This window comes from Rhizopus delemar, genomic scaffold, assembly GCF_000149305.1.
Source record: "Rhizopus delemar RA 99-880 supercont3.6 genomic scaffold, whole genome shotgun sequence".
NCBI lineage: Eukaryota > Fungi > Mucoromycota > Mucoromycetes > Mucorales > Rhizopodaceae > Rhizopus > Rhizopus delemar.
The window spans coordinates 2,522,494-2,539,583 of NW_027137832.1; the positions used below are offsets into that span (position 1 = coordinate 2,522,494).

At 37.1% G+C, this 17,090-nt stretch overlaps 7 protein-coding genes across 7 annotated transcripts in view; 5 read left to right on the forward strand and 2 right to left on the reverse strand.

The window, feature by feature from the left end:
* RO3G_08982 (uncharacterized protein) overlaps nt 1-4,352 on the reverse strand; it is a gene marked incomplete at both ends in the record, with an annotated part of 4,806 nt that extends 454 nt beyond the window's left edge. Inside the window, 6 exons of the mRNA XM_067663567.1 lie at nt 34-426; nt 482-1,496; nt 1,564-1,982; nt 2,057-3,131; nt 3,185-3,526; nt 3,588-4,352. Of these exons, the coding sequence (XP_067519668.1) occupies nt 34-426; nt 482-1,496; nt 1,564-1,982; nt 2,057-3,131; nt 3,185-3,526; nt 3,588-4,352 (4,009 nt within the window). The remainder of the gene's footprint in view (nt 1-33; nt 427-481; nt 1,497-1,563; nt 1,983-2,056; nt 3,132-3,184; nt 3,527-3,587) is intronic.
* A 2,511-nt stretch (nt 4,353-6,863) lies between these two features.
* Nucleotides 6,864-7,867, forward strand: RO3G_08983 (uncharacterized protein; the record flags this gene model as incomplete). Its single annotated transcript, XM_067663568.1, has 3 exons — nt 6,864-7,146; nt 7,206-7,546; nt 7,598-7,867. 3 exons carry the CDS (start codon nt 6,864-6,866, stop codon nt 7,865-7,867), a joined length of 894 nt encoding a protein of 297 aa, XP_067519669.1.
* Nucleotides 7,868-8,981: 1,114 nt separating this feature from the next.
* RO3G_08984 (uncharacterized protein) lies at nt 8,982-9,584 on the forward strand (the record flags this gene model as incomplete). Its single annotated transcript, XM_067663569.1, has 2 exons — nt 8,982-9,166; nt 9,224-9,584. The coding sequence occupies 2 exons, from the start codon at nt 8,982-8,984 to the stop codon at nt 9,582-9,584; spliced, it is 546 nt and encodes a 181-aa protein (XP_067519670.1).
* Nucleotides 9,585-9,965: 381 nt separating this feature from the next.
* RO3G_08985 (uncharacterized protein) lies at nt 9,966-11,616 on the forward strand (the record flags this gene model as incomplete). Its single annotated transcript, XM_067663570.1, has 4 exons — nt 9,966-10,061; nt 10,106-10,948; nt 11,002-11,412; nt 11,461-11,616. The coding sequence occupies 4 exons, from the start codon at nt 9,966-9,968 to the stop codon at nt 11,614-11,616; spliced, it is 1,506 nt and encodes a 501-aa protein (XP_067519671.1).
* Nucleotides 11,617-12,224: 608 nt separating this feature from the next.
* On the reverse strand, nt 12,225-12,957 carry RO3G_08986 (uncharacterized protein; the record flags this gene model as incomplete). Its single annotated transcript, XM_067663571.1, has 2 exons — nt 12,225-12,235; nt 12,276-12,957. The coding sequence occupies 2 exons, from the start codon at nt 12,955-12,957 to the stop codon at nt 12,225-12,227; spliced, it is 693 nt and encodes a 230-aa protein (XP_067519672.1).
* A 575-nt stretch (nt 12,958-13,532) lies between these two features.
* Nucleotides 13,533-14,214, forward strand: RO3G_08987 (uncharacterized protein; the record flags this gene model as incomplete). The annotated part of the gene is made up of 3 exons (XM_067663572.1): nt 13,533-13,715; nt 13,772-13,860; nt 13,911-14,214. 3 exons carry the CDS (start codon nt 13,533-13,535, stop codon nt 14,212-14,214), a joined length of 576 nt encoding a protein of 191 aa, XP_067519673.1.
* Nucleotides 14,215-16,206: 1,992 nt separating this feature from the next.
* Nucleotides 16,207-16,852, forward strand: RO3G_08988 (uncharacterized protein; the record flags this gene model as incomplete). Its single annotated transcript, XM_067663573.1, has 3 exons — nt 16,207-16,234; nt 16,406-16,456; nt 16,512-16,852. The coding sequence occupies 3 exons, from the start codon at nt 16,207-16,209 to the stop codon at nt 16,850-16,852; spliced, it is 420 nt and encodes a 139-aa protein (XP_067519674.1).
* Between the last annotated feature and the right edge of the window lie 238 nt (nt 16,853-17,090).

Genomic DNA, 17,090 nt, shown 5'->3' on the forward strand with positions numbered 1-17,090 from the left:
GGCCAAACAAACACCTCAGGCTTTCTGTGTGACCAGCATACTCTTCTTCGTCTGTTTCATCTTCGTTTTTTTCTTCATAGTCACTATCCTCTTCCTTTGTGCCAAAAGCTATCGGTTTCTTTTCCTCTGTCTCAAGCGCATCGTCGTTCTTTGATTCGTCATCGTCCACACCATCTGATTGACTGTCATCGTATTTTTTACCGTAAAAGCAAAATTCGGGATCGTTTCGAATAGCAAGATATTGCTGATAGCCGTGTTTCAAGATACCCAATAGTAAATCACGATCTTCATCTGCTTTCCACCAGGAAGCAGGTGGTGACCCTGTCACACGAGGAATCTCTAACTTTTTGGCTTCTTCCCAATCACTAGGTACAATCTTGTCACGGATAATGTTGAGCATTTGAATACGAAGCAATACGTTGCGACCTAAAGAACACGTTAGCTTCATGCCTTCAATATACACACATGCCATTATTTTTACCTTTGCGTTCAATATGGTCAGCATAATCTGGAGGAGATAAGAAAGATTGATATTCGGCAATTTGCTTCTTTGTTGCGCCAGTGTAAGGGATCGTATCGTATTTTCTTGCTTCATCACGAGAGTCCTTTTTCAAGATCTCTTCAATGTCCTCTATCAACTTGCGGTCTTCTTCATTGCCTTTACCAACAGCAGACAATGCTTTTCGCATGAGTGCTCTTGTCACAGCCTTAAGGTCTTTCTCAGATCGACGAGGAAAGTATGCAGCCATAAGATCCCAGCTTCCGTAACCGAAAATCATGAGTTTTCTCTCATATTTTGTTTTTTCTGAGAGTGTCCAAAGACGAGGCTGCTCACCACGACCACGTCGAGAAGGTTTGGATTCATCTTCATCCTCATAAGCAGCATCTGAATCATTGTCATTTGAAGAGTAGGATCCATCTCCAGAACGTGAGCCAAAGCGTTGAACCTGGCGTCTTCTTCGAGAGTGCTTGATGATCAGCGTGTTTTCATCTGGTGTCTCTGATGTATCAATCTGTGCCTTGGCAGCCCATTTTTCCCAAAAGTCAGGGTCATCCAGTTCAACGCCCAAATTGTCCTCGTCGGCAGCAGAGAAGGTAGCCTTGGAGAACACAGAGCCCTTTTCGTTACCTTCATGTCGAATGACCTTGGTACGTCTTTCTAAGATCTGGTCAATGTCTTCTTCACAAAACTTGGCACTTTCTTCGTCGTTCAGCATGGCACCGTAGGCACCCTTCTTCAATAAATCTTCAATCTCTTGTCTGTTTAATTCAGATGTCTTATTGGAGTTGCCATCATCGTGTTGACCCATCACGGCCTTATCCAAACCGAGCTTCATACCAGCACGATCAAACATGTCCTTTTCATAAGTGTTTGCACAGATCAAACGATAAATCTGAACAGGCTTTGTTTGACCAATACGGTGACATCTGGCTTGTGCTTGTAAATCATTTTGAGGATTCCAATCACTATCAAAGATAATACAAGTATCTGCAGCCTATATACACAGAGGTGTAAATAACAAGGGATGTTTCAACCAAAGAATAAAAAAATATGTAACTTACAGTCAAATTGATACCAACACCACCTGCTCTTGTACAAAGTAAAAAGACAAAGGATTCTTCAATAGGGAGAGTTGAGAAACGATCAATAGCCGCTTGACGCTGGTCACCAGGAATACTACCATCAATGCGCTCATAAGCATAATTACGTCCACGAAGATAATCAGCCAAGATATCCAAACAACTTGTGAATTGGGAAAAGATTAACACTTTATGGTTGCCAAGAATCAATTTTCTCAATAATTTGTCAATCAACACAAGTTTACCAGAGGATTGAACGAGACAGTTGAATTGCTCTTGATGACCTCTTGCATTACATTCGGATGTGATTACTTCTTCTACACCCTCTAATAAATAAGGATGGATACAGCATTTACGAAGCTGCATCATGATGTTACGAAGATGAGGCATGTCCTTGTTATCTAATAAAAAAAAAAAAAACAAGTTTTAAGCACACTTCTTTCACAAGTCTTTCCTTCTTTTGCATACAACTTACTCTTTAATCCTCTTTTCAAGAAAGTAAAATTCTTTTCTAAAATAGCACGATACCATTTCTTTTGAGGGTTGGTTAATTCTACTTCAATAACAGTTTCTTCTTTGACTGGAATAGTCTTTTCGACATCTTCCTTGAAACGACGCAACATGATGGGCTTCAAAAGAGCCTGGAGCTTTTCGACTTCATGAGCCGAGCTCAAATTACCGTATTCGCTGAAGAAATAGTTTTCATCATCATATATATGAGGTGCCATAAAATGAAGTAAGCTGTATAATTCACCCAAATTGTTTTGCAAGGGCGTGCCTGTCAAGAGAAGTTTGTGATCAATGTAAAATGTACGCAGGACTTCCAACACCTTTGAATTCTTGTTCTTTAAACGATGAGCTTCATCAAACACACCACAGCGCCAGGGGATGTCTTTCAAAATAGCCGCACTAGCTGAAGCCATCTCATAAGTGGTGATGAGAACATCGAATTTGTATTTTCCTGAGATGGGGTTTCCTTCCAAGTCTTGGTAGTTGAATTCGGTTTCCATGATCAGTTTGCGAGCCATGTTACCACCACGGTAATCTACAACGTTCAAGTCTGTCCAAGCACCAAAAGCTCTTGTCCAGTGAGGAATGGTTGAAAGTGGAGCGACGATCAAGAAGGGGCCGCGAATGCCGACATGATGATAGATATCATTCAAGAGAGCAACAGATTGAACAGTTTTACCCAAACCCATTTCGTCAGCCAAGATGCAGGACCTAAAAGTGTAGTAACAATATCTCAACCAGTTAAGGCCCTCCAATTGATAGGGACGCAGCGTGTTTTCATATTTGTAAACGGGCGAGGAATCATATTGAACAAAGCGTGTCACGTCTGGACGTTGAGGTGTGGGCGCAAGCTTTTGAGGAGGAATTTGCTTTCTTGAGATGAATTCGTCCAACTTGACATGGTCCACCCTTCGAACATCTTCTTCAGTTTCCCACGTAGCTGCATCATAAAACATTCCGTTCCATTTAACAAGATAATATATCTTGTTTTCTCCCGTAGCCGGGTCCTCTAATTCTCCATCATCCACAACGCGATCAATCTGTCACACACGTTTTCAATTCAACTTTTTCTTGTACTCATCTTAGCGCTTACCTTTAGATATTCTTGGAAATCTTCACCTTTTCCGCCTTCTTCATGATATTTTTGTAAAAATTTCTTGACACGGTGTTTTCCCAAATGTTCATTTTCAATATTCTCAAGAGGCACCCATTCAACGTGAAGAAAACTGGTGTTTTTATACTTTATAAGCAATTCTTCTTCACCCGTCTCCTCATCCTTTCTGTAATCCAATATTCTTTCAAATGCCTTTGTGCCCAGTGGAATCGTCACAGGTTCCTCAGGATCAACAGAGGCCGATTGACTTTTTTTGCCACGTCTGACTGGACTATCATCATCGCTTTCAAGAGCAATGTCTTCTTCATCCGAAGTTTCAGCCTATAAAAGATAGATAGACACCGTTGAGTTCTAAGACATACACACATTTATATCAACTTACAAAATCCACTTCCTCTTCAGAAGACTCCTCATACAACCGTTTTTTCTTTGTGGCATTTCTCGTAGGACGCTTGGGCCTTGCATTCATTTCTGCAATAGACCTTTGCTGCTGAATGTATTGTTGCTGTTGTTGATACTGCATTAAATATTGTTGCCTTTGAAGTTGCTGCTGTCGCTGAAGTTGCTGCTGGTAAGCTTGCATAGCTTGAGGAGAAAGTTGCTGTTGCGCATAGGCCTGTTGTTGAATAAAAGCTTGCTGCTGTTGGGGTTGTGGGAAAGAATTCATAAACTGCTGAGGGTTTTGTTGCCGTGCTGACATTTGATTCAGCATGGACTGCTGCTGCTGATACATTAAAGAGGGGTTCGTATTGCCCAATAAACCGTTCATTACCATCGGAGACACGGGTTGTTGTGGCTGCTGCTGTTGCTGTGGCAACGGAGGTCTAGCTTGCTGAGAGTAATTATTATAAACAGCAGGGTAACGAATTTGTTGCTGCTGCTGCTGCTGCTGCGGGAAATTATTAGCTTGTAAATAATTCAGTTGCTGCTGCTGGTGTTGCTGCTGCTGCTGTTGTTGTTGTTGTGCGTTAGTTAACTGTTGCTGATAAAAAAAATCCAGCCCAACATAATTTGGATTATATGGCATCATATTAGATTGTTGTGGCTGCTGCTGCTGCTGTTGTGGCTGCTGCTGTTGCTGCTGTTGATTCGGATTATTGTAAGCAGCCGAAGCCATAAAGTTTTGAAAGACATCTCTTTGAGCCATCTTTCAATTTGGTTCGGAAATAATAATAAAAAAAAAAAAAGATGCTTCTTTCTCCCCTTTTTTCCTATATAAAATTTTTTTGTCTTTGGTTTGAAAAAAAAAGCCAGCGTTTTGTTATTGGTTCGTGTTTCTTGACTTTTTTTTATTTATTTTTTTATTGCGCGTTGGATCTACCGTATTTTCTCAGGCATCTTTTTAAACAGAAAAAGATCATTGCTGCTTAAGAAAGCTTTCGTCAAATTTTAAAAAAAAGAAGTTTAAGGTCTTGATAGTAAAAAAAGATAAAACTATATTAAGAAGAAGAATAACTTTTAGTATCCGAAATAACTACATTGGGTTAATGGGTTATCTACACGCAAAGTATAATGTATTGATAACAAGAGAAGGAAAGTTATATGGCAATTGTCTCTGTGTGTTTGATATTATACTACTTTGATATCTGATAAAGTCCCCTTTTTTATAAAATAAAATCTTATAATTGTTTTGACACTAATGTCGTACTGATTATCTTTTCCTATTTTGAGGATTATGTTGATCTTTGCAAGTTTATTATTGCTTTAGTTTTTTTTCATTTATAATGTTTATATCCAAGTATAAATAAATACATTAAGAATGTTAATAATAAAAACATTGCATTCCCTATTACAGCACTAAACATTATACGATATTGATTTGTTCACACTGATAAAACAAAATGTGCCAAAAAAGGATCTGTTTACACATACAGGACGATGTACACTTTTAACATCTTTTAAAGCAAACATAAAACAGCATACACTATTTCAGGGATAAGTGTCGCATCGATTTGTCGTCTTTATATATTGATTGTATTATAAAATCTATAAAATGCGGCATTACTTTCTAGAAATAATGTAATCTAAATGGTTACTTACACTGTGCACTTGCACACTGGTTGTTGGATTAGTTTCGGCTCAAACTTTTTATTCATATCGTTTTTCATCCTCTCATCTGTAACACACAAAATCCAAAAAACAAATTCTGTGACCTAATCTTATTCGTCATATAAAACCTGAGCTTCGGCTCCTTTATGAAAAAATATAATCTTGTACATATCGGATCAGATAGAGTCAAACTGTTTTATATGCCATGGAGCAGAAAGAATAATACTGGTTAAAATAGATCATTTAAAAATACTGTTCTATAACTAACAACCATCTTTATAACAAGACATATGATTACACTTGTTGATATACACTGTGGCTTTTATTGTATGATGGAATTCATGCGATAACTCTCGATTCTTATAATCTCTTTTTCTTTTCTTTTTTTTTTGTTTTATTTAATCATCAAAACTAGTATCAAGATGATGGTCTGATAAAGTAAGCTTATACGAGGATTGAACTAGTTGTTATTATCTTTAGTGTTTTGTTACTGCTAGATAAACGGCATAAATAATGTAAGCCTTTATCCAAACTCGAAATTTTAGTTGACTCAAGACAAGATGTTCATTATTTTAATAGCTAAAAAAAGATAGCAAATGCTCAAGTGCTTTTCTCAAATAGCATGGAGCTTTAGACTATTGAAAGCAAAAAAAAAAAAAAAAAAAAAAAAATCCAATTTGATTGATTCTAGCGATTTGAAACTTAACGACTATGTCGTTCAATTGACATTCTTTGATACAGGAATTTTTGTTGTTGCAAATCTTTGATAGTAAATTATAGTAGCCAACTTTTTATTTTGAGTCAATAACAAAATGTATATTCAACATTGAAAAATTGATTTGTCTTGGTTGATTAAAGATCCAAGTGACTCAAATGCCTTAGTAATGATGCTATCTTGCATTTATTAATTATTTCATCATAATAATGAATGAATTGTACCCAAACAACGTCCTTATTAATCTATATCGTCGAATATGAAGAAATGAATTTATTTATAAAATCAATCAGTTGCTTTGTTCTTTCTCTCTTGTTTTTTTTTTTTTTTTTTTTTTTTTTTTTTTATTCACTCAACAAACAGATCCTGAATGAACACTCATTTGTATATTCAGGGATACTGCATACTCTATAGTCAATTAGCAATAAACACATCCATGTGTTGTTTTATTGACTAAAAAAAAGTAAACCGATCGACAACGAATGGGGTCACACAGGGCCTCCTTTCTTTTTTTTTTATTGACTATCTTGAGTCTATTTAATAATGAATGTTTAAATCCCTTTTTACTTATCCCTGCATACACAAAAGAGGTATTCTAGGTTATCTTTATGTACATGCTTGCCTTTTTATTTATCCAACTACACTGGAGATCTTTATGGTTAAATAGCTCAAGTTAGTTCATATACATCATCAATCACAGTCATCATCAAATAACGTGTCTTTCTCATTCTTATTTCTAAAAAAAGATAATAGTAAACGGGATCAAATCATTTAATATTTTAATCAATCCGGGTGAAAGCATTTCCATCTCAGATTTGTTGTAATAAAAAAGGGTTTTCTCCTGAAAAAAAAAAAATTCTTTTCTTTTTACCCTTTTTTTCCCAGACATTTACTATGGCAACTACAAAACGATCTTATCCATTCTATTTTGGTGGTGCAGCTTCATGTGTTGCAGCTGTTGTCGTTCATCCCTTTGATTTAACTAAAGTTCGACTTCAAAATACAAAGGGCAGTGCAAAATTGGGCATGTTTTCTACAATGGTCAAAATTGCTCAAAATGAAGGGTTCTTTAAATTATATGCTGGTCTCTCTGCATCTATTTTAAGACAAGCTACTTATTCAACAGTTCGTTTTGGTGTCTATGAAAAGTTGAAGGAATTGATTTCAAAAGACAAGAGTAAGTTAGAGGCTTTCATCTGAGTTTTGAATGACTCACTGATTTTTTTTTTTTTTTAGAAGCTAATTTGGGAGAACTTTTGGTTTGCTCAAGTATTGCTGGTGCCTTGGGTGGAGCATGCGGTAACCCAGGCGATGTGATTAATGTTCGTATGCAAAATGATGGACAATTACCTCCTCAACAACGTCGAAATTATAAACACGCTTTGGATGGTATTGTTCGTATCTCGAGAGAGGAAGGTTACTCTGCCCTTTTCCGTGGCATTGGTCCTAATATCAATCGCGCCATCTTGATGACCTCATCACAGTGTGTCTCTTACGATATGTTCAAATCTGTTCTCTTGAATTATACTCCAATGCAGGATGGTTTAACACTTCACTTTTCTTCAAGTGTTCTTGCTGTAAGATTATCATCATCATTTACTTATAAATCTAATCTCTCTTTCCAATAGGGTCTTGTGGCTACAACTGTATGTTCACCTGTTGATGTCATTAAAACACGTATTATGTCAGCCAGTACAAATGACCACAAAATGTCATCCACTGCTATTATGAAGCAAATGTTTAAATCAGAAGGAATTCCTTCATTCTTCAAGGGTTGGACACCAGCATTCATTCGTTTAGGACCTCAAACGATCATTACATTTGTTGTACTTGAACAATTCAAGGGTTGGTATAATCTCTTCTTGGATCGTCAACAGCAACAATTTGTTCAACTCTAAATTATTATTTCCCAAGTTGCATCTCTCATCCAAAGCATTTATAGAAACTAGTTCCACTTCCCCATTTATAGAAATAAATTAAAGCTTTTTCTTAAACACGAGATGAATAGCTCGGAAAATCATTCAATCTCTTTTAAAAGAGACTTCTTTAACCTTTACCCGTCTCTTTCCTTGTGATTCCCGTGATTTCCATACAAGTCACAGCAGAAGCTGATGGTCATAGGCAGCATAAAATACATCAAATCTGATAAAGCAGTGAAAAAAGCATGAAAGAAATCAACAAGTGTCTTTCATCTCACTGCTGCCACTCGGCCTCTCCTGTCCTTGCAATACTGAGCGGCATGTCAGACAACGCTCGAATAAGGCTTTTGCTACCAAGCCCAACGTTGATAAGCGTACCACGTCTGGCTTCCTTTCTTCAAAGTGCTACAGGATCCTAAATTTGTCCATTAAACTATTCAAATGACAAGTTCATTCTATGTCTTGAGGTAGTGCTGCTTTACTATTCGACTTTTCTCATTTATTTTGGTACGATACTTAAAAAGACACTTGATATATTCTAGATCATACTAAGAATACCATAGAGGATTGTACTTGTAAAGAATCACAACATATCGAATGGTATGATCAATTTCTTTTCTATGTAAAACTAAATAAAACTTTCCTCCTGTCAAACGGGAGCATTTGACATGCCCTTTTTGCTGAATTTACAATAAAAGCAAAGAGCATTGTGGATGAATAAGAGAGAAATTAGAAGGGACATGGCTGAGGATTAAAAAAGAAAGCTTTTTAAAATTAGTTATCTTTGTAAGATAGATGGGTCTAGTAGATCGTATGAATCAAGGTTTATCGCATGAATTGCTTTCTGCACGCTATCCATTGCTTACATAATGAATGTCAATAGATCATGTCAATTTCCTCTCATCTTTTATTGATCAGGTACAGAGCTACCTCTCAAACACAATCACATAGCCTGTCCAAAAACAAAAATCAATTTAAAATTCCAATACTGCCAATAAATTATCTGGGGCATGAAGCTTAGTTACACTCGTTTGCATAACTGAGATAGTATCCATCTTTTTTTTTTTTTTTTTTTTTTTTTTTTCCCAAAAAGATGCCAATTGCTATTTCAACCAATACATCCGATTCCAATTTTGAAAACTTGATTGATATTGACGAAATTAGAGAAAGTCTTCGATTATTAGATGAGCAAGAAAACCAAATAGATGCCTCACTTGATGAATTATTAAAACAAGAATATCAGCTCGACAGTTCTCTAAACACATTTAAAGCTGTCAAGTAAAATATACATTCAACTTTTATTGATTCACCCCTTTTTTAATCTGTAAATGTTAGATCTCAACTTGATTTAATAAAAACAAATGCTGGCCAGTTTACAACTACAGTGAATGAAGCAGCTCGCTTAGCTGAAGTGATTAGTGATAAAGTGCGACAGCTCGATAAAGAGCAATCGCGAGCAAAGATGGCTATTCAACATGTAGAGAGTGTTCAAGAATTGAAGTTTTGTGTGGCCGGTTTAAACGAGGCCATGCAAAAGAAGGAGTATGATCAAGCTGCCGTTTTATTACAAAGAGCCACCAAAATAGACGTATCCATCTTGAAAGGTTCTCTTGCTGAATACACAGTGGCAAGTTTTTCTTACACGAACAAGACACATGGACTGATGTACTTTGTAGCCTACCTCGGAGAATCCTGATCATCCAGAAAAGACATTGGCTGATGCAAAGTCAACTTTATTTGACATATTTAGTCAACGATTTGACGCGGCTGTAGCAGAACGAAATCAAGCGGATATTACACGCTATTTCAAATTGTTTCCTTTGATCAACTGTCAAACGGAAGGACTCGATCAATACTCAAGATTTGTTTGCAATATCATTAAATCTCGATGCGCCGATGAAATAAGTCAGGGATTAGGTACAAGCGCATTCTATTGTTTTTATGAAAGGGACTAATCAGGAAATCAGTCACTGCACCTACCTATTTTGCCGATGCATTAACAAGGTTATTTGAAAACATTGCTGTTATTATCGATCAGCATCAACCTTTGGTTGAGATGCATTATGGGAAAGGAAAGATGTTGCGTGTGATTCAGAGATTACAAGAGGAAGGGGATAAACAGGGCATTGCGATACTGGATCGCTTTTTACAGACCCGTAAGCTTGAATCAAAGGTAAAGTACAGCTCGTGTGTGAGATGATGCTGATCGTGCTATAGCTTGTCGAAATACAATGTTTGATGATTGCCATGCTGCGAAACAGCAACACCCCGATCAGATCATCACCCAATCCCTCTTTGTCGAATCAAAATGATGCCAGCGACAGCAGTAGCAATTCACTGGTTGATCCACGCCAGTTGGATGCCAATCTATATGAACTTTCCTTAATCAGTCAGCGTACGGTACTCTTCAATGGTTTTATGAATGAAAGAGCCAATGATGAGATGGACGTGCTTGCTTCAGATGAACAAGCACTGGTCTTGAAGGGAAAAGAAGGTCGATTCTACGGAACTAACGGACTGCTGATTTCCTCTGGGCTCACAAAACGCGTCAAGGAATTAATGAACTCTTACCTTGTGATTGACGAATATCTACTAAAGAAAAGTATCAACAAAGCAATTCAACTCGATGATTTTGATACTTCTGCACAGCATGTGTCCTCTACCTGTGTCGATGATGTCTTTTTCATTCTCAAGACCATCTTAAAACGTACCTTGTCTGCTTCTGATCCAGAAATCATCTCCTCCACCGTGCGCAATTTACTGAAGGCACTCGAAAATCAGTACCTGGCCCACTTTCAAACAAGAATGTCGACTGTCTTTACGGCTCATGATACCACAGGAAGAAATGCAGAAAGGGCGATCGAGATGGCCAAGGTGAATTACATGGTCGTCTTGAATAATTTGGATGTCAGCATCGATTATACCCACCGCTTAGCAAAGGAGTTGCAGCCGGATATCACAAACGGAATTTGGTTGGATGAAGAAAATGATGTGATGAGGGTCACTGCTTCGATTGATAAATTTGAAGGCATAGCAGATAAATTCAATCAGTTACTCAAGGTAAATAAATAATCAGAGAGGAAGAGAATGGATGATTAATAAAAAAAAAAAAGCATGGCATTGGGCAATTGGTAAATCAAATATTGAAGCCTCGTATTCGACCTTTATATCAAGAATCATACAGAGAAGTGAAATATGTGCTTGAGGAAGATGAATACAATGAGGCGGATATTGAAGAAAGATTTATAAAACGATTTAGACAAGGATTTGGTCGTTTGATCCAAGTCTATAAGCGTACATTAACCGAGAATAATTTCAATACGCTCATCAGTTTGTTGCTGGATGTGATCACTGCTCAGTGGGAAAGAATCGTGGTTCAGACAAGGTTTAACCAATACGGTGCGCTCAGATTTGATAAGGATTTACGATCCATTATTCTTTATCTGTCATCCATCACTGAATGGTTACCTCGAGATAAATTCACTCGTTTGAACCAAATGTCCATTATACTTAATTTTGAAGAGGTAAACTAACAAGAGAATTCACGATAAAAATGTTTATGTTCTTTATAGCCTTCTGAAATCTATGACTTTTGGGGTACAAAGTCAAGCCCAATCAATTGGCGGCTGACGGTCAATGAAGTAAAAAAGATACTGGCTCTTCGTCTCGATTTTGAATCCAAATTAGTCGAAAATCAATTCCCACTGAATGCAACATCAAAAGAATAAAAAAAGGGATTTATTTTTTTTAAAGTGATATTTGACCATCCAAAGCCAAAAACACTTGATATAATACATGTATCCAGCTATCTAAAGGCCCTGGAATACAATATCTTAGGCAGTCTTGTCCACCTACGTGACCATCCGGTCTCAAATCTGTCAATGCTCCCAAATCGACATAGACACCTCCGGCCCCTTCAATGATTGCTTTTGCAATCGCATTCCTTCGCTTGATCTCGCTCCATCCGTACGGCAACAGCTTGTATTCATCATCCGTTAAACTTTCAATCGGACCTGATGCATCGTCACAGAAAGGATGACCAATGGAGCTTGATCTGTAGATGACAAGTGTATTGGCATTGTTCTTGCGAATCTCTTTCATTGTCGCAATCAATCCTGTGATGAATGCCTCATCCGTTTCACGTACGGGCGATCGATTTAATATAAAGACAGGATAACTTCTTCCAAGAGAAGGAGTCGCAAAGGGCATTTCGATCATGTCCACCTTGGGTCGACCGTGATTGAGATTCATTTTTCGATTGATGGAAAGTAGATCATTTCGAAGGTATTTCAGATGACTTTCACGATGAGGTTCGGCACAAAGTGTATGTTCTACATCAAGAAGACACTGTAAGAAAAAAAAATAAAAACACTTTCTTCATGATTACCTCTGCAGTTCAATTCACCAAAACAAACCGTCGGTCCATCTCGAAAGGCATCCAAAAATATCTCGTGCAATTGATATTGAACCAAGTCACCCACCACCAACAGATGTCTGCCCCTCAGCACTTCACACCACCTGTCCTCATTCACGCTGTTATCCATGTTGTCCTTGATCGGTGCACATTTCGACTGCCAGACATAACGCAAGGCCTCTCTTTGTCCCTCGCCTCGGTGTTTACGATCACATTTCCCATAGAGTGAATCCTGATAATGAGACATCACCTTCACCTCGCCGTCCATCCTGACCCATTTTCCTGTGGACGTCCAACAATCGACCAACGATCGAAATTGGACAACTTCATCTTGACTGAGGCTACTTCCGATAATCTTGTTTTCCATCTCAGGGAACGCACGAGACACAAGTTGGGATGCTCTTTCGACCATTTGGCTGGTGAGCGCTTCTCTTTCTTGTGTGGTCAAGTTGGTGGTGGCATAAGGATTATATTGAGGTAGGCGGGGATGATGATGTTTATACCAAGGCAGTTTTTCATTTTTGCTTTGGAGTGACATGGGAGATGCAGAAAATGAAGTGAAGAATTGATAGAGTAAAATGAGTATGACTACATAGATGACAAGCCTTGGCCAGTAGTATGGCTTTCGTGAGCGAGCATCGAGTTGTTTAGACATCTTGCAAACAAAAGAAAAAGAGAAGAATAGGAAAGCCACGGTTTGTGAAACAACATAAAGTGAAATTAAGAAAATAAAGGAGGGAGAGGGAGGGGGGGGGGATTATGGATGTTGCTATTTTAATATCATAAACCTGGGTTATCTTTATTACATACAACTGTAGAATGATTTTGGCTTTAAATTCATAATGTATCATGCATGCGTATAAAAGGTGAAACGATTAACATGAAACGAACTCAGTCCTTGCTTTTGTTTCTTTTTTTTTTTTTTTAATCATGGCACCACCTTATACTTATCCTGTAGCAGGCATCATTTTCTTTCTTGCCCATCCACAAGTACACACACACACGTTTTAGTTTACTGTTGCTAATTTTTTTTTTTTTTTTTTTCGAATGTAGTTGTGGTTGAAAACTTTATGTCCCTTTTTATTAACGCTTATCGTCGGACTCATTTCACTCATTCTTTCATTCGTCTACCTCTTACCACTTCAAGCTCACGCGCTTATTGAAGCTCACTGTCCTGTTTGGCTTGCTTGGACAGTCTCGGTTATTTTCGTGTTGCTTGAATCGGCAGTGATGGACTTGATCTTTTTGGCTATTGTTTTGCCTATATTTCAAGACGCTTTATTTGATGCAACTTTAAAAGCCAAAGGATTGGATAGAATGTTTACAACACGAGTGGAAGTCTCTGGCTTAAGATTGTGTTGTAGAGGTATTTCATCAGGTATAGCTATGGTCTGGTTGCTTGTTTTGGCACAAGTAAGTAAAAAAAAAAAAAAGGAAAAAAAAAATAGTTCTCAGTATGCTTTGGATAGATTTTGGTCTTGATTATTACAGCTCCGTTACATTTAATACCTGTTGCTGGTACATTTGTTGCTTGTTATATCAATGGTTGGGTTGCATGGTAAATAGAATGGATGGTGACAGTGACAGAATAGCTTATATTGTATATAGTTGGGGTCATCATATTCATTACGATTTGGAATTTAGAGGACTTGGTGTAAGCCAATCAAGAAGCCTCGCTTGGAAACATCGATCTGCCTATTGTCAATTTGGAACAGTAGCAGTAGCATTGGAATTAATTCCCTTGTTCAATTTACTTTTTATGTGGACAAATGTAGTAGGTGCAGCATTGTACGTTGGTGATAAATATGAAAAGAATGAAAGAGAAATCATGAAACGACACGGTACAAACTCAATAGAGGCACTTGCTGTTGGACATTCTGGATTGACAAAAGGATATGGATCTTTGGCATAACAAGAAGCCAATTGGGATATCCTACTTTATGATCATCAAAGCAAATAAAACTATGTGTTTAGCTTATAACTTTGTATCAAAAAAAAATTTTAAAGACAAAAAGGAATTAGCCATAAATTTAAAATGTAATGATATGTTTCTATCCAAAGATATGTTCAACCTTTGATATTTTTAAACTTTTGACTACCATGTATTCATACGTGTTGATGAATAGTGTGATTCAGTTACATTTAATATAAAAGATCATTTCAAGGGATCTGCTCTTTCTCTCTCCGCTTGAATGATCCTATCCCTTCGGGAAGAGCGGTGTGCAATTTTTTTTTTGTCAGAAAGCTCCAAAAATACATTTTTAGAATTCTATTTTTAATAATTAAAACCAACAGACACGCTTTCGAATAAAGATAAAAGATAGGCTCGATCAGACTAGGCTGTCATACCAAAACCTATTCAAGCCATGCATGTCAGATTAGCCGTCGGTCGTTTGCCTAAAAATGCAGACAAGGAATTTATTCCAAGAATGAACAGACAAATTCAATAGCTCTTTCTCTTCCTCCACCAGGATGGCAGTATGTCATGGACCTTGACGTGTCTCTTCATTTTAAGAAAACCAGCGAGTAAGCATGAACAAACAAAGCTTTATATTTGCTAGGCTCCAAAACGACTTATAAATTAGACTTGCTCTATTAGACATCTCATTGATTGTGCAAAAAATGTGTCTATCAAAAAATAACATCAATGTGTTCTTACTTTAATAGAACTTGATATGAAAAAATATAGAGCCAGATAATACCCTGACAAGTGCAGTAACTGTGAGTAGATTTAATGTGTCATCTGGACAAGAGCTGATTCTCTATTGAGAAAAAGATCAAGCTTCAAGGTCAGTGACTTGTCGAAGCATTCATAGGCATCCTTCCTACAGTTCTTCTTGATGTTGATAAGCATCGCGTTACACATTTGTTAGAGAACATTGAGATCGGAAGAACATCAAAAGGGGAAGGGATACCGTCATCCTTTTCCAAAAAAAAAAAAAAAAAAAAACTTCATGCACTCTTGGTTCAAACAATGTTGACAAGTTTCTTTTTTTTTTTCGTATTCTCATTTGAGATTGGTATGTATGATGTGAAAGAATATAGCTTAGCACTTTGCTGATGATGAAGGGATGGCTTGATAAAGGTTAGAAAGAGTTGATAGAAAATCAGAAATTAAATAATCGATTGAACCTCTGTGGTTTTTTCAACATGCCTTAGGTGAGTTCAGTGAGTTTCAAAGACGACGGTACATGTTGCTGTTTTCTTTGCAAACGACACATTGTAAAAATGATGTCAAAGAAAACAAGTCCACTTTAACCATTCAGTAAGATGTATACAAACCAAAAGAAGCCTGTGTAGAATGTAGGTTGAAGTTGATTCATACAAACACATACACGCTTCGTTTATACAAATTTGAAACGCTTTGAGTATTTCATTTTATCCTCAACGCCTTAAAAAACTTTAAATTTCCTTTGATTTCTTCTCTTTTGCACAACTGAAGCTGTTCTATTTTTAATCTTGTCTCTTCTTGATGGTTGTACCTTAAAGACAAATTTGAAAGCGAGGTGCTACCTTGCCTTTAGAATCTAAATTCAACAGCCAATCAAAAGATTGAAATTGGCCACACTAAACAAATAAAGTGCGATCTTTTTATAATTTTTATTTCTTCTTTTTTTTTATTCATGAACCCAACACTCACAGCAGCAGCCAGGGGACATCCTTATGTGTCTCAAGCCAGTTCATCCGCCAGCCTACAGGACATCAGGCCTAATCCAAGGCCTTATGATTCCTATGAATCATTTCCTATCAATGGCTTACAAGAGCCTGTCTTGCCTTGGATGAAATCAGAATCGAGGCAGTCATTAGGATCTCGTAGTTCGCTTGATACAACCAGTCTTCATATCATGAAAGGTCAATTCCCCGATCCTTCAGCTAAAAAAAAACAAAGGTGGTCAAAGCATAAATGGTGGTTACTCTTATCAAATACTTTGGTAAAGAAAAAAATTTTTAAGAAAAAAAAAAAAGAGCTGATTGTTTTTTTTTAAAGTTATTTTGTTATGGATTAGTTATATTATTATTAGCACTTTTAACTTTTTTTAAATGTAAAAAAAGAAAGACAGAGAAAATAGCAAGATGACTTAGTTTTTTTTTTTATTCTATAGTCTATTTACGTGCAGATGTTGTACTTGTTGGAGAAAAGACGATTTTGAATTGTAAGAAGGGGAGAGATGGAATGATGAAAAATGATGCTGACAGTCCGTTGCATAGTGGTTCTTGCTACAGGCGTGGTCTGTTTGTTTACATCGCTTGTGGGTTACACTGGAATCATGTTGAATAACAGAGCTATTTTAACCTTTTATAATTTATTAATGTGGCCCTGTTTTGGTATGATTGCCGCTATTGGTTACACAGCTTATCGAAAGAATAAGTGGAATATTGAAGGAAAGCTATCTTATCAGTGGCATTATACATTGAATTCGGATGGCAGAGCACGTATTCAAGCCAACGTAAGTCAACGGGTCACTTTATGCCACTATACTCATCCTATGCCTATAGCTTCACTGCTGTGGTTACCGGTCGTTTTCAGATTATCACGAAAGATCCAATAAATGCTTCCCTCGTACCTTATTACCTGGTTGTAAATTCAAGTATCAGACATTCACAAAGGAAGCGTTGAACATCACTTGGATTGTGGCTTTCTCAATGATACCTGTTCATCTCTTTGTCTTGTTCTCTGGATTATTATGTTCGAATCACATCAATCGTAAATTCGGCAAAGGACTTCCACCCAAGATTTATCGTTTGGATTATCAAGGTATTGTTGCTGGTACACCTACTGGAAGTTCC